General features: G+C 44.2%; 1 protein-coding gene across 1 annotated transcript in view; it reads right to left on the bottom strand.

Moving 5' to 3' along the window:
- Window positions 1-17,322, bottom strand: part of SPPL2B (signal peptide peptidase like 2B) — a 177,022-nt gene that overhangs the window by 28,399 nt on the left and 131,301 nt on the right. Inside the window, 1 exon segment of the mRNA XM_030217560.1 lies at window positions 8,915-8,992. Coding sequence (XP_030073420.1) covers window positions 8,915-8,992 — 78 coding nt within the window.

Here is a 17,322-nt window from a genome sequence, read left to right as displayed (position 1 = left end):
AATCTACTACAGTTTCTTGAAGAAGTGCATAAACATGTGGCTAAACTGCAACAAAAGCCTGTTTGGCGATTTCTGAGGTCTTTTCCTCCTGTCTGAAAATCTATAAAAATGTAAAAATTGAAAATTTGTTGGGGATTTTTTAAAAAAGTATTGAAGGGTGTATTTTTCTCCAGACTTTTGGTTGTTAAATAAGAGGGTCTTGTCACGATTGTGACTATTTTCCATGTCTGTGCTCACTTTGCCCCCTGGTGGCCGGACCCTGTGGTTACTATGGACTGTCTTGTTCCTGTTTCTCAAGCATGTTCCAGAAGTCATTCTAGTCCGGTCTGGATCTTCCAACCTTCCAGATTTGCTTGGGATTTTGGTACTATGCCTCACCCTTACTGGTGATCTCAGCTATGAGACTGCCTTTATTAACCAGCTGGGAACTTCCTAGTTTGCCTTTGCAACGCCAAGGTCTCTAGGTTAGTTTGGTGTGCTGTGTAGCACTTCTGCCTTGCTTTGTTTGTTGCCTGTATGCCTTGCCTTGTTCTTGTTTAGTCTGTGTGCAGTTAAGCTCTTAAGCACTACTGTTTTTATCCTTCTTTGTGACTGCTTGTCAGCCTTCAGCCATTGCTCTTTTGCCTGTCTGTGTATCCTTCTCTGTGGCTGCCTGTCAGCCTTCAGCCATTGCTCTTTTGCCTGTCTGTGTATCCTTCTCTGTGGATGCCTGTCAGCTTTCAGCCATTGCTCTTTTGCTTGTCTGTGTATCCTTCTCTGTGGCTGCCTGACAGCCTTCAGCCATTGCTCTTTTGCTTGTCTGTGTATCCTTCTCTGTGGCTGCCTAGCAGCCTTCAGCCATTGCTCTTTTGCTTGTCTGTGTATCCTTTTCTGTGGCTGCCTGGCAGCATTGCTTTATTGTTTGTCTGTGTGGCCTAGCTTTGTATCCTGCCTAGCCTGCCTTGTTTGTTCTTTTCCCCGCTGACCTTCAGTCCCTGTTCAGTCAAGCTTGTTTCAGTATCCTACCCTGTGTGAGAATCCTGAGTCCTGAATCCCGTTTTAGTCAAGCTTGTTTAGTTTCCAGTGTCCGGTGTGAGAATCCTGTTGTTCCAGTCAGTCTTGTCCAGTATTTCTTGTCTACCAGCTCCGTCCTGTAAGTCCTGCAGGCTACCCGCACCTAGGGGCTCACCTCTGGGGAACGTTGGTCAGCGCAGGTGAAGTCCGGTTTCTCCAGTCCTGTTATTCCAGTCTAGTCCGTTCCAGTATTTGGGTCCAGCCAAGTGCGTTCCAGATTCCAGCTCCATCCTTGCTCGTTTGTCCAGTCCTGGTTGGGGGATTTTGTCTGCTACTGCCTCGACAGTAGCCCAAGGGCTCACGTTGTTCCAGTGTCCGAGAGCCTGAGACCGTGACAGGTCTCCAGCAATAAATTGTAAATTCTAGAGATCAGTTTCTTTTGAATCTCCTCGAAAGACACAAGTTTATGATGTAACCACTATCAAACCGGTAGAGAGTGCACTTAGGGCCCCTTTTACCAAGCTGCGGCAAAAGGGAGTCTGTGCTGGCATCGGCACGTGTTTTTGACGCGCCGATGCCCCTTTTTACCGCAGCTGGTAAAAGGGTAGTCTTTCTTTTCTGCAGGAAATGGCCGTGCAGCAAGTAAAGGATTTGCCATGTGGCCATTTCAGGGGGGAGCCCTTACCACCACCCACTGAAGTAACAGTAAGGGCTCCCGTGCTAACCTGGCAGTAACCAGGCAGTGCATTGCACTGCCCGATTACTGCCAGGTACATCCGGCAATATATTTATGTAGCGCCGAATATGATGATGCCCTGGGAGTGGGAAGTACTGCCCGGCAGTACTTTCTCTTTAGCGAGCGGTAAACCCAAGTCCCGTGCCGTCTTCTTCACCTCTGCCAGAGCCACAGAGTCAGAACTGGCGAGCAGTATAGACAGGGTTTCTTTTAGCCCTGTTGAATGGATGGCCTCCCCCCCCCCCCCCAACAGCTGAGAAGTGAAGCAGCTTCAGGCAGTCCTTCACCCGACACCCAGCAGGGAGATGGAGTGGGATTGCAAAGAGGGACCCTGTCTGTTGCAGCCTTGACTTTGGACTAGGGACGGCAAGCAACTTATTTGCAGGTTAGAAGATTTTACCTTCAGCAATAGTGAGTACTCTCTCTGGAGTAGTAAGTCAGCCAACTCCTGTTTTGCCATCGTGGGTTGTTTCCAAATCAGCCATCATGACTTGGAGTTACTTTGGGATATTACACGATATGCACTCTTCACTGCGACCACTGATTATGGAAAACACTAAGAATATTAAAGTTATTCTGAAGCTGTCCTGCTTCAGGCTCAAGCAACTACCCAGCAGTCCTCTAAATTGTATATTCTAGAGAAAAAGTTCAGACTTGGAAAAATTGGGCTCTGTATCAGTAAAGGATAAAAATTCCTTACATCGGTGTTTGGAATACCTGGAGAACCAGGTCAGGAGGCATAATCTGATACTGCTAAGTTTCCCTGGTCACCACTGATTTCATCAATACTGTAGATATGGTTAAGAAGTATTTTATCTGTTGCATTTGTACCCCACATTTCCCACCTACTTGCAGTATCTGGTTGAGGTCCTGGGGATGGCTAGTGATTCACTGTCCCCTATTATGCAAGCTCAGTATATTCTGAACTCGGTTAGATCTACTGGTATGCTCGTTCAGGACTGAGTGGAGGACAATCTGAATCTCACATCTTTTTTTGGAATCTCATCCCATGGTTTTCAGTATCATCTTTACGCTGATGACTCCCAGATCTACCTCTCCACACCAGAAATCTCAGCCGAAATCCAGGCCAAAGTATCAGCCTGCCTGTCTGACTCTGCTGCTTGGATGTCTCAGCGCCATTTGAAACTAAACATGACCAAGACTGAGCTTATCATCTTTCCCCCTAACCAACCTCTCCTCCTCCCCCATTCTCTATTTCTGTGGATAACACTCTCATCCTTCCTGTCTCATCAGCTTGTAACCTTGGGGTCATCTTCGACTCCTCCCTCTCCTTCTCTGCACATATTCAGCATACTGCTAAAACCGTATCACCAAAATTCACCCTTTCCTTTCTGAGCACACTACCAGAACCCTCATCCACACTTTTATCACCTCTCACTTAGACTATTGCAACTTACTTTTCACAGGTCTCCCACTTAGCCATCCTCTCTCCTCTTCAATCTGTTCAAAATTCTGCTGCACGACTAATATTCCGCCAGTGTCGTTATGCTCATATTAGCCCTCTCCTCAAGTCACTTCACTGGCTTCCTATCCGTTTCCGCATGCGGTTCGGGCTCCTCTTGTGACTTATAGGTGCATTCGCTCTGCAGCTCCTCGGTGCCTCTCCACTCTCGTCTCTCCGTGCATTCCTCCCCAGAGCTCCATTCACTGGGTGGATCTCTCTTGTCTGCGCCCTTCTCCTCCGCTGCTGGCTCCAGACTCCGTTCCTTTTGTCTTGCTGCACCGTATGCCTGGAGTGGGACTTCCTGGGCCGGTGTGTCGGGCTCCATCTCTGGCCGTTATCAAATCTAGGCTAAAAGCCCACCTTTTTGATGCTGCTTTTAACTCCTAACCCTAATTCACTTGTTCAGAACCCTTATGTTATCGTCCTCACTTTAATATTCCCTTATCTCTTGCTTGTCCTGTTTGTCCTAATTAGATTGTAAGCTCTGTCGAGCAGCGACTGTCTCTTCATGTTCAAGTGTACAGCGCTGCGTATGTCTAGTAGCGCTATAGAAATGATGAGTAGTATAGTAGTAGTTGAAAGTAATTATCCAGAGAACTACTATGGTGGTCACGTTTGCTTTGGAGCTGGATCGCAATACTATTTTAAAACTTTCCTTTAGACACTTGGAGAAGTAGTTTATGGGTTCAAAATTAAGAATCTTTCCAGACTTGTCAAGAGAGACACAGATGAAGCGCAAGGCTTTCCTGGCTTTTCGGGCCAGGATACAAGCCTTGGGGGCCAATTTTGTGATTAAGTTTCCTGTTTGTGTTTTGTTATTTATGAGGGTAAACAATTTCAATGTTTTTGACCCAAAACAGCTAGAGGAATTTCTTCTAGCTAGGGAAGGACTTGAATGTTACTATGTAACCCTTATGTTTACTGCTCAGGGGCAGGCTGGGTCAGCTGGGTTTGCATCAGACTGGGGACTAGTTATGTTTCTTTTTGTATATGTTTCTAAATATTGGATCTTACTTTTTTCCTTATTGGTGGACAAAATGTAAACTTGTCAAAATGTAAATTGATTGGTATTGCTTTTATTATTTTATGTTTTAATTATTTCTAAATATATCATGGATTTGTTGGTGATAAGTAATTTTGAAATGTAATAACAAAAAACAAAGAAAAAAGAAATCTGAGATGTCTCAGTATGTGAAACTCCCTGTAATTGCAGCTGTTGTAGTTTAAGTTCCCATATTAAATTAGTCCACTGATTACGTGGTGGCATACTTCTCTGTTATTATGTACAATATTTGGTGCAGTCATTAAGTCACAGATCATGAGCGACATGGATTCCGCAGGAGTTTACATCTTCTCCAAAACAGAATAGAATTATGTACGACTTGAAATTGGTGTGCTGTGATTCCTCGCTGTAAGCACTGTATTCATGAACATCTTGTGTCCCACTAACTTGGATCCGGGTGAAGTACTGGAGTGGACTCTAGTACTTTTACGTTTTTAAGAGCAGACCTAACTACCATAGACTGATATGGAAGCTCTACCAAATGCTATTTGCACTTTAAGCCCCTTTGATCTAGAGGAAGTAGAGGCGGGTGTTTGTCAAAGTTTATCCTATTGTTCTAAAAGTATTTGATGGACTGAAAAAAACACTAGATCTTTCAGGACGTCCAAATATTTTAAAGCCCGAGGAACTTTATTCTTGGGGATAGGTTTCTTTTGAGAGAGAGGGCCCCTTTGCCAGTTTTGGAGAAACTTGGGGGTAGGGTACAACATGTATTCTGGCTGCAACGGTGATGGCAGTGATGGATCTGATGGCAAACCAGGAGAGGCAGCCACAGTGCCTTGGATATGGTATATGAAGTCCAACCATTAAGTCCTGCACATGTGCAATATATAATAGTTAAACTGATGGAAAACAAGGTGACCTCTCAACTCAACGATTTTATACAAAAATTCTCCATTCTACATGAATCACAATCGGGTTTCTGTCCGGCCCACAGTACAGAAACCGTATTACTCACTCTAATATCCAAATTCAACAGGAAATCTCATTTGGAAACAACATCCTCTCCTACAATTCGATTTATCCAGTGCATTTGATATGGTAAATCACAATATCCTAACCCAAACTACTGGATAAACTTGGAATTGGCGGAAACGTCATTAATTGGATAAAAGGCTTCATCACCTCAAGATCTTATCAAGTTAAATCAACCTCAACTATCTCATCTCCATGGTCACTAACTGCGGTGTACCCCAAGGATCCTCTCTATCCCCGATCCTATTCAATCTTAAGATGATCCCCCTAGCCAAAGCGCTATTCAGGCATGGTCTCAACCCTTTCATATACGCGGATGATGTAACCATATTCATTCCCTTCAAATCTAATCTAACTGAAATTTCCGACAAAATATCCCTGGGCATGAACATCTTAACCTCTTGGGCCAACGCCTTTATGATGAAAATGAACAAAGAAAAAACGCAATGCCTAATCCTTTCATCCCAGTACTCCGCGCTCCTCCCTACTAATTTTAACATGTCAGGCACCACAATCCCCATATCTGACAACTTAAAAATCCTTGGAGTGACTTTAGATAACCATCTCTCACTCGAAACTCACGCAATGTCACGTTCGTGACTTTTTTTTTCCCTTGGGTTGTGCTCCTCTCGCCCTCTGGTGGCCAGAACCGGTGGCTGCCATAGACTTTCCAGACTCTTTCATTCCCGTCCACATATTTTAGCCTTCCAGTCTTGTGTGGAAGTTTGGCAGCTAGCCTCACCCATAGCTGCCTTGTGATTGCTGCAGCTGAGCTCAGCTGTGATGAGCTTATTAGCCACCTGGGAACTGGCTGCCTTTGCCTTTGCAACGTTTTGCTTTAGGTCCAGGTTAGTGTTGGTGCAGTGTGCACTTTTGACTTATGTGTTTAGCCTCCCTGCTTTTTCCTTGTGGCTCTCCTGCTTCCCCTTGGTTAGTTTAGTGCTGTGGAGCACTGCTGTAGCTTGGTGCTTAGGAGCACCTTTGTTAGTTTATGTGCTGTGGAGCACTGCTGTAGCTTGGTGCTTAGGAGCACCTTGTTAGTTTATGTGTTTAGCTTTCCTACTTTCTCCTTGTGGCGCCCCTGCTTTCCCCTTGGTTAGTTTAGTGCTGTGGAACACTGCTGTAGCTTGGTGCTTAGGAGCACCCCTGGTAGTTTAGTAACGTAGGCAGTCTTCTGTTAGTATAGTGCTTAGAAGCACTTCTGTTAGTGTAGTGCTTAGGAACACTTCTGTTAGGGTAGTGCTTAGGAGCAATCCCGTTGATTTAGTGCTTAGGAATTCTTTTGTTAGTTTGGTGCTTAGGAGCACCTCTGCTAGTTTAGTGCTGTGGCGCATTTCTGTGGTGAGGTGCTTAGGAGCACTTCAGTCTGGTTACGCTAGAGGAACTCTTCTGAGTCGCTGGGTTTCCCTGCTTTCCCCTGTGGGCTTCTCTGCCTTTCCCTTTGGTGCTTGGGAGCACTTCTGTCTTGTCTTGGCCCTGTGTTCCTGGTTTGTGCAAGCTTGCATGGTATTCCAGGGTCTGAGGTGGTCCCTCAGCCCTAGTCCCATTCCTGGTACTGTCAAGCTTGTTCTAGTATCCCAGCCCCTGTGTTATCCTGCATCCAGCAAGTCCTGCCGGCCGCTTGAACCCAGGGGCTCAACTCCTGGGGGACAGTGGCTAAGTGCAGGTGAAGCAGTGCGGACCAGTTCGGTGTAATCCAGTCCAGTGTGTTCCAGTCCAGTGTGTTCCAGCCCGGTGTGTTCCAGTCCAGTGCGAACCAGTCCGGTGTACTCCAGTCCAGTGTGTGTTCCAGTCCGGTATGTTGCAGTCCAGTGTACTTCAGTCCAGTGTGGACCAGTCCGGTGTCCTCCAGTCCAGGGGGTTCCAGTCCGGGTGTTCCGGCCCGCTGGGCAGCACCTGCAGTCCTTGCCTGTGCCGGTGTGCTAGCCCAGTGTTGGTTGGTAGGTTTTGCCTGCTGCTGTCGCTCCTCGTCAGCAGCCCAAGGGCTTACGTTTGCTCCAGAGCCCGTCCCCGCGGGCTCTGAACCTGAGAGAACCTGACATGCAAAAGCCACTACAAAGAAAATGTTCAACATGATGTGGCTACTGAAACGCGTAAAACCATATCTCCCCCTGAAAACATTCCAGAACTTGATGCAATCCACAGTACTTAACCACGCCAACTATTGTAACAGCATTTTCTTAGGCTGCAAGACCCATATCCTGAAAAAACTTCAGACTGCTCAAAACACAGCAGCAAGACTCATTCTTGGCAAATCACGATTCGAAAGTGCAACACCTCTTCGTAAAAAACTTCACTGGCTCCCTATCAAAAAACGAATCAACTTCAAGATCCACACATTAATCCACAAGATCATTCACGGTGAATCTCCAGACTACATGCTCAACCTGATTGACCTGCCCACCAGAAACATGTCTGTAACTTCACGCACTTACCTCAACCTACATTACCCCAATTGCAAAGGACTCAAGTACCAGACCTATTATGGATCCAACTTCTCAGGCAGCCAACTCTGGAATGCCCTCCCTAGACCTATTCGACCAATCAGTGACTATCTACCCTTCCAGAAATCACTAAAAACCCATCTGTTCAAGCAGGCCTACCCAGATGACCCAAACTAATCCATCTACGCATCACATATCCAGGAGACGATGACAATGACCTAGACCCAATGCTCACCTACCCTTGCTCATACCTCTCCTACTCCCTTCACCCTTGCCCATCTCTACCTACCTATTTCTTTTTATCATCCTGATAATACTCAACTTATTTTCCTCTTCAATACTCTGTAATCCTTGTTATTATGTAAGCCGCATTGAACCTGTTTTGAGTGGGAAAGTGCGGGGTACAAATGTAATAATAAATAAATAAATAAAATATTGATCTAGGAAGCTTTTAGACCTTTATTTACAGTTAAACTGGATGAGCTTCAAATGATGGCATCATCCACTTGTGAGGACCAATATCTGGCTTGCACTCAGAACATCAATGAAAACAGTTACAGAAATGGTCACATGAGACACCTGTGGTGCCTGTGAAGCTGCTCATATTCTGACAGAAAGCTATTGCAGGTGTTCAAGACCCTCTCAGTACTTCCATTCATCAAATGGGGTGGTAGGTGCTCTGCTTCCTGAATTGCTTTTGAAGATCAAATATTTTTATCACTACCTTGTGCTGAGATTGTGGTCTAGTTTGAGAAGTAACATGGGAACAGCATCCAGAAGAAATCCCTGGGATAAATACTGGCTTGGGGATGGTTGTTTTGATCATGACTTCCTTTGATAGAGAAAGCATTTTTTTTCTGCAGTATCGTCACCGATATTTTCTAGTGGAAAATATGCTTTTCCCTTTGAAAGGTGGGCTAATCACTAGAACAGAGATCATTTGATCATTCTTCAAGCTGCACAGCTCTGTGTACTAATAGTCCTAAAGGGAAGATATCTTTACTGCAGAGAAGATTACTGGTCTTTGAAGAGTTCTTTGAACCCACATTAGGCCAGTTCCAAGTCTGACAACCACCTTTTAATCCAGAGGGCAGTAACACACACTGAATATTGCACTAGAAACAGCTATTTTTTACGGCACAGAGAGCAGCAGTAAAATGGCTATTCCTAACCTATTAGCTCATAGTACATCACTAGAGACAATTACACGAAAACACTAGAGGCCATTTCTTACATACCTATAGTGCAGGCTACAAAGTAGATCCTGGATGACTGCATCTGAATATCAAACCTGTGACAGTATGCAACCAGCAGGCCTGTCAAAGAGAGAAAACATGAGTAAAAGGGGTTCATAGTATAGGAATGGTTCAGGTATCTCGAAGTACCAAGTTCTTGCCTTGAACATGTTAAAGCTGAGAATTTACAGTTACCGATGGACACAGGGCACAACAATTAATTTGCAAGCACATGCTGTGTAAGGGCTCTAGATCTGGGACATACTCACATTTCAACCTCTGCTACCTGTATTTCTTTTCCATCTACATTGAAGATTGACAAGGAAACAACTGGTACTGTCCATGACATTTCCAAACAGATGGGCAAAACATTAGAGAACTACAATACAAAACTTCAAACACAGGGTGAAATCACAACTTTCCAGCAAACAGGAAACGTCCTATACAACATCTCTCCACTAGAATGAGAAGTCATCAAAAGCCTACAAAACAACCAAAACATTATCATCAAACCTGCAGATAAAGGAGGCACTGTAGTGACATAGACACACACACAAAAATACACAGAAGGGCACAAACAGCACATGCTATAAAAAATGACTGAGGAAACCAACCAGGATTATACAAAACCATTAAAAAAATCTTATCAAGACATTTCCAATGCAAGTACAGCTATATCTAAAAAGACTCATTCCAAACTATCCTTTTGTGGGCACATTCTACAAAAGATCCATAAACCTGAAAACATGGCAGTACAATCATATATAGTACTGACACACTTACCAAGGGAATACCTGAACTTACAAGAAGAAATTCTTAAACCTCTAGTGCACAAGACAAACACTTTATACAAGACACCACCGACTTCAAGAACAAATTAAAAAAAAAATCAATCAAGCAGCAACTACTCAGCACTGTCCTGATCATAATGGATGCCAAATCACCATATGGCAACATTCCCCAAATAAACGGCATTGCTGCATGTGATAAATTCCTAAAAGCATCTTACCCTGCATCACAAATGCACACCAAAACTATCAAAAAAATAATCAAATTCATCCTAACCTACAACTACTTCAACAATAACAAACTGCCAATGGGCACCAGGATGGTACCCCAACATGTAAGCCTGATCATGGCAAAGCTGGAAGAGATATTTTTGAATATCTATCAGACTAAACCCTTTAAATATTGCCAGTATATTGATGACATTTTAATGATCTGGACTGAAGGAGAAGAGAATCAAACAAGTTTACAATTCTTATAATGCATCCCATTATAAGAGTCCATTATACACAGCCAAGTCACACGATACCATCACATACGCTCTGATCCAGGAAACAGCGACAAACACCTCCAGATCCTGACTGAATCCTACAACTCCAAAATGATCTCCAGAAAAACTGCCTCTTCACTTAACACATACAGAGAAAACCTACTGCAGTAAAAAGAATTCCCCTTGTAGTGACATATAATCCACAGTTAGACAAACAGAAAAATCATAAAAGATCTATAGCCAACACTCCAGAAGGATGAGTTACCAAGAGATATTTCGAGCTTCACCAATGCTGGCCTTCCAACAACCACCAAATCAGAAGCAAAAATTTGTGAAAAGCAAACTCCCAACAGAAGCTCAAAAGGAGAATGGCACTAATCCTTGGCTATATGGCAAACTGCAAATTGTGCCAGCAAATATCACAGGACTCCACAATTACTCACAAGGGAAACACATTCTGGAGTGGCCTAGTGGTTAGAGCAGCAGTCTTGACATCCAGAGGTGGCTGGTTCAAATGCCGCTGCTGCTCCTTGTGATCATGGGCAAGTCACTTAACCCTCCATTGTCTCAGGTATGAACTTAGATTGTTGGCCCTCCAGGGACAGAAAAACTCAGTGTACCTAAATGTAACTCACTTTGAGCTACTACTGAAAAAGGTGTGAGCTAAAAATAAATAAAGGGCTCTTATTCATGCTCTTCCTCAAATGTTGTATATTTTGTTCAATGCAGAAAATGTGAGGAAGAGTGCTAATGCTGGGGAGACAGGAGGTAGCGTAGCCAGAAACATTTTACAGGAGGTGCTTCTCGGCTTTAGCCTTCACCTAGGCAGCAGCACTCATAAGAATGCCTGCGGCCTGCTCTGGGACTTCCTCCCTGAACCATCCCGCCCCTTCTGATGCAACTTACTGTTTTGTGAAAGGTGGGGCGGTTCAAGGAGGAAGTCCCAGAGCAGGCCGCAGGCAGCCTACGAGTGTCACCATAGCTACCCAGGTGAAGACTAAAGCTTTTAAGGTGTGTGGGGGGGGGGGGGGGTCTGATGGGGGTGCGTACGCCACTAACTCACCTAGTTTAAATATGCCATTGGAGACAAGACAAATGCTAAAGACAAGAAATCAACTCATATAGGCACTACATCACAAAAGCAAATAAAAGTGACATACCTATGAATGAGCATTTTTCAAAACCTAGACACTGTATCAATGACCTTATGATTAGAATACTAAAAGATAACTTTAAAACTATTCAGGAATGCAAGACCTTCAAAATTAAGGGGTAAAGGGTAAGGTGAAATTATATTTATCTGCTAATTTTCTTTTGTTGAATATCTCCAGACCATTCTCAATGACCATTCTGAACCATGCCCATCTACCAGCAGATGGGAAGACTGAGAAACAACTAAGGCCTAGATGTTCAAAAGTAAACACAGGTTCTAGAGGCCATTAGTGCTGTACTAGCATCCGCATTTACCAGTGCAGAAAGTTCGGAGGGGTCTGACACAGCAAATGAGTGCACCAGGCCTTAGCACAGATAGCATGCAAATGAGGTTATTTTGTATTCCTCCCCAATGCTCAGAAAAGAGCGCCCGAAACAAAACTGTCTTACTGCTGTAAAAAATAACACCAGGTGCTGGAAGAGAGGATTTCCCATGATTCTCATGCTTTTCTGCAAAAAGGAGGAGGAGTGGCCTAGTGGGTGGAGGAGTGGCCTAGTGGTTAGGGTGGTGGACTCTGGTCCTGGGGAACTGAGGAACTGAGTTCGATTCCCACTTCAGGCACAGGCAGCTCCTTGTGACTCTGGGCAAGGCACTTAACCCTCCATTGCCCCATGTAAGCCGCATTGAGCCTGCCATGAGTGGGAAAGCGCGGGGTACAAATGTAACAAAACAAAACAAAAATCTGCCGATTTTGATTGCTTTTGGAAGCAGAAGAAAGCCCATGCAAACTCTTAAGTTAAGTGCTGGTTGTGAGAAAACACACATTGGAATCTCTTTCCTGTGTGTAAATTTAAAACAGCCATGCTATCAAAAATGCCCATAGAACACATTGGCGCTTGTTTCCTGCATCTAAATATAAGCGTCCAAGCTGAAAATTTTTTAAATGCTAATGTAGACTGCAAAAACAGACGCCAATGTGTGCTTTACGTTTGGTTTTTTACCAAGCGCATATGCACAGTTGCTGAGCTTATTGCGGAACTCTTCTGCACATGTGCCAAGCACAATCCTCCCACCGAGGTCTCTAATGCTCAATGCTATTGAACGTGCCTATATTTACATCTCATTAGTGTAGAGCATTAGGTCATTGTTTTTCTGTGATGTTACAGTGGTATTTTTATGGCACTATTCAGAACAGTTTTAGAATTTTGAGCATTGGGGCCTAAGTGACATCACCAATAAGGTGATGCTCAGCCATGAGCCAGCTAGTATTTCTGCTGACAGCTAGTAATGGTAAATAACAGACTCCCCCAACAACAACCTACAGGGGGATAAAAACAACCATAAGATTGTGCAAAGGCGCCTTTCTCACTATGTCATAACAAACTTTTTTATTGTTCCCGTACTCCTGGGGTCGATGCCAGAGTCGGCGCCGACTTTGTCGACATCGGTACCAGTACTGAAGACCCGGCCATTGACACCGATGCCGTAGACGTCGAAGGGCCAGTGCAAGATCCAAAAAGACGGTCCCGCAGAACTTGCCTCGCCACCTGTGTCCACTTTCTTAAGCCGAGACACAAGGTGCACGTCTTGGAATTATGCTCCGGGCCGAGGCACTGGAGACACCAAGCGTGAGTATCGGTTTGCGAGATCTGCCGGCCGCACCGACCACACTTTTTGAATCCGCTCGGGACCTTCGAGGACATCAACGGAAAAATTGCGTCGGCGAAATCAAAATCGTCGATGGTGGCGCTGAAAAGCACACCCAAAAAAGAAGAAACGACCGGCCGCGACGACGTGCCCTCGCGGCTAAAAACGAAGAGGAAAACTCTCTTTCACTGTTTTTTTTAAAAAAAAGAAAATAACACGCGAACGCGTACTCGAAAAGAGAAAAAACCACGGCTAGGCCGCAATCCATTTTCCAGGGCTGACTAAGAGAGAGACGGGAACAAGTCTCTCTCCAGCACGGAATGGAAAAAAACTCTGCTGCGTGTCTTATATTCCGCCAGAGTCGCTATACTCACGTTAGCCCTCTCCTCAAGTCGCTTCACTGGCTCCCTATCCGCTTCCGCATACGGTTCAAACTTCTCCTCTTGACCTACAAGTGCATCCACTCCGCAGCTCCTCAGTACCTTTCCGCTCTCATCTCTCCCTACACTCCTCCCCGTGAACTCCGTTCGCTGGGTAAATGTCTCCTGTCGTCCCCCTTCTCCCCCACTGCTAACTCCCAGCTCCGTTCCTTCTATCTCGCTGCTCCCTATGCCTGGAATAGACTCCCTGAGCCAGTACGTCAGGCTCAGTCTCTGGCTGTCTTCAAGTCTAGGCTTAAAGCCCACCTCTTTGCTACTGCTTTCAACTCCTAACCATGACTCTCGTACTCAACACCCTCACTTATCACCCCTACCACTGCAATTTCCCCACCCCTAGCTGTCTGTTCGTCTGTCCAATTTAGATTGTAAGCTCTGTTGAGCAGGGACTGTCTTTTCATGTTAATTTGTACAGCGCTGCGTAAGTCTAGTAGCGCTATAGAAATGTTTAATAGTAGTAGTAGTAAATTATGTTACTCAATTGAGAGCCACTGCAATCAACTCTTCTGTAGTCTTCACATCACCTATTTATTTGAAACATTTCTAAACCACACTATCCATTAGTCCTAGGCAGTGTACATCAGGAACATACACAATATAAGACACAAAAAGCACAGCAGAATACACAAAAACTACAATGAAGAATCACCAAATGAAGTCCCCTTAACATGACTAGAAACTTGTGGCTCCAAGTCTAATACTCAAGCTAAACTAAAAAGGCCTGAGCAAAATGAAATAATTTTAACTGCTTCCTAAACTGAAGGACTGAAATTATAATATGTATGTTCACAGGCAAAACATTCCAAAGACACACACCAGAAAGCTGAAGCACTGCTGAATGGTTAGCTTCCAGTCTAACCCACTTAATGGAAGGAATATCCAATAAAATTGTATCCACAGAACGTAAACTACGAGATGGCTGATAAAATATTAAAGATGAAGCTAATGCCAGGGGCGCATCATTGCTTAAGACCTTAAAAATGAAGGTCACCTACTGAGAGAAATCACAGGAAAATAATTCTGAACACCTGTCATTATAGGGTGGGTTTGGGAAGGTCTGGAGATATTCAAGGAAAGAAAATTAGCAGGTAAGTAATTTCACTTTCCTTATCTTTATTTCTAAACCATTCTTAACGAGTGTGAAGTACCAAAGCAGTACTTAACGAGGGTAGGAAGCAACTACCCCCTAGACAGAACAAAAGCCTTGAAGGCTGCCTCCTGGCAAGCATGAATAACAGGGTGATAATGCTTCACAAAGGAATGAAGGAACAACCAAGTTGCTGTCCTGCATAGGTCTTGCACCAGAATCGAAGAAAATTCTGCCCAGGAAGAAACTTGTGCTCAGGTAGAATGAGCCTTGAGTTTAGTAGGCAATTGCTTGCTTGCAAGCAACTCCTCAGTTCTCTTCAAATAACAGTGCAACATTCTCTGAACATCCAAGTGATACAAAGAATTCAGAACCTAGAAGGGAAATAACCTGATTGAGATAGAATGGAGATACAACCTTCGACAAAAAGGATTGGACTGGCCAAGACATTGGTGCTGGGCAAAATGGTAGAGTATTATAAAGAACAAAATTATAGAGCATATTCAAAAGCATGGATTAATGAGACAAAGTCAACATGGATTTAGTGAAGGGAAATCTTGCCTCACCAATCTATTACATTTCTTTGAAGGGGTGAACAAACATGTGCATAAAGGTGAGTCGGTCGATTTTGTGTATCTGGATTTTCAAAAGACATTTGACAAAGTACCTCATGAAAGTCTCCATAGGAAATTGGAAAGTCATGGGATAGGAGGTAGTGTTCTATTGTGGTTTAAAAGCTGGTTAAAGGATAGAAAACAGAGAATAGGGTTAAATGGTCAGTATTCTCAATGGAGATGGGTAGATAGTGGGGTTCTGCAGGGGTCTATGTTGGGACCGCTGCTTTTTAACATATTTATAAATGATCTAGATATGGGAATAACTAGTGAGGTAATTAAATTTGACGACGACACAAAGTTATTCGAAGTTGTTAAATCACAAGAGGATTGTACAAAATTGCAAGATGACCTTATGAGACTGGGAGACTGGGCATCCAAATGGCAGATGATGTTTAATGTTAGCAAGTGCAAAGTGATGCATGTGGGAAAGAGGAACCCGAACTATAGCTATGTGATGCAAGATTCCATGTTAGGAGTCACCAACCAGGAAAAGGATCTAGGAGTCATCGTTGACGATACTTTGAAAACCTTTGCTCAGTGTGCTGCGGCAGCAAAGAAAGCAAATAGAATGTTAGGTATTATTAGGAAAGGAATGAAAATAAAATGAGGATATTATAAAGCCTTTGCATCGCTCCATGGCACCTTGAACACTGTGTGCAATTCTGGTCATCGCATCTCAAAAAAGATATAGTGGAATTAGAAAAAGTACAGAGAAGGGTGATGAAAATGATAAAGGGGATGGGACGACTTCCCTATGAGGAAAGGCTGAAATGGCTTGGGCTCTTCAGCTTGGAGAAAAGACGGCTGAGGGGGATAGAGGTATATAGAATACTGAGTGGAGTGGAATGGGTAGATGTGAATCGCTTGTTTACTCTTTCCAAAAATATTAGTACTACGGGGCACGCAATGAAGCTACAAAGTAGTAAATTTAAAGAAAATTGAAGAAAATATTTCTTCTCTCAACGTGTAATTAAACTCTGGAATTCATTGCCAGAGAATGTGGTAAAAGCAGTTAGCTTAGCGAGGTTTAAAAAAGTTTGGATAGCTTCCTAAAAGAAAAGTCCATACGCCTAATGAGGAGAGCAGCATCAGATTTACTTTCAATGAGGACCTGAAGAAAATGGTAGAGATGGAGTGGCAAAGTCTTGGGGGTTGCTGTATATCTTTCAAAAGGGAACCACTTTCCTAGGCATCTGAGGCAGATCATCTCATAAAATCAAGGTTTGAAGAATCTGAGTAATTAAACAGGGCAACTCTGGCTGCCTGAAAACACAGTGTACTCATCCAAAGGAGGAAAGGTGTCCAGGGATTCTAAGTCACTTGTCTCCCATGACCCAGATAAACGTGGTTTCTTACAGACTGAGGGACCAGCACTTGCCTGTGTCCCCAAAGGCTCCAGGGAGAAAGACATGGAAAGACCCTGCCTCAGGAAAAAGGCCTGATGAAGCAGGAGAGCAAATTCCAGTGTGAAGGGGGTTGACCCCTCCGCATCGTACCTGGTCAGCATGGGAGGATCCAAAGAAGCAGTAAGAGCTGCGTTGGCCTGTCTCAAAATGGCGGTTTCCTATCAAATTCGGGGACCCAGAAGCAGTGTGACCAGACTCTCCAGTGTAAGACTGAATCTCCGACACATAGCTGCTCACACCCTGCACTGCCGCCTCTGCCACAGCCGCTTCTGAAAAGAAGCAACAGAGACCAGAAACCACTAAAATCTGGCTCCAAGCCGACTAAGAGCTGCCTCCTCTGCAGGAGCCACCATAACCAAATGACAAACACCCAAGGAGTCTAGCAGGTCTGACTGCAGTAGATATGCTGCAGAATTCGGAACCCCTCACTCCAGAGCTGCCAGAGGAACAAGACAACTCTAGCTGAGTCTTGCCTCATTTGTTTTCTCTTTATTCAAAATTATTTTTAATATATACATATCTCTGCAATAACAGACTGTTTCCATCACCCACGAGGTAAGCCTTAAGGAACGCTTCTTAGGAATGGGAGAGGTGGCTGACACACTGGCTCCAAACTGAGAAGAGGGGGAGACCAGTGTGTGCATCCCACGGTTAAGGCTCCAACAAGTGAAGCACCCTCAACAGTGGCAAGTAACCTCTCAAGGCTGCTGTGAGGAAGCTAGAAGTTAAAATTCACTGTGTTTTTTTTTTTCTTTTATGCCTCATGTATCCTGTAGCAAATGCTGACT

This window comes from Microcaecilia unicolor, chromosome 11, assembly GCF_901765095.1.
Source record: "Microcaecilia unicolor chromosome 11, aMicUni1.1, whole genome shotgun sequence".
NCBI lineage: Eukaryota > Metazoa > Chordata > Amphibia > Gymnophiona > Siphonopidae > Microcaecilia > Microcaecilia unicolor.
The sequence above is the reverse complement of the archived record's forward strand: the minus strand, read 5'-3'. Positions and strand labels throughout refer to the sequence as shown.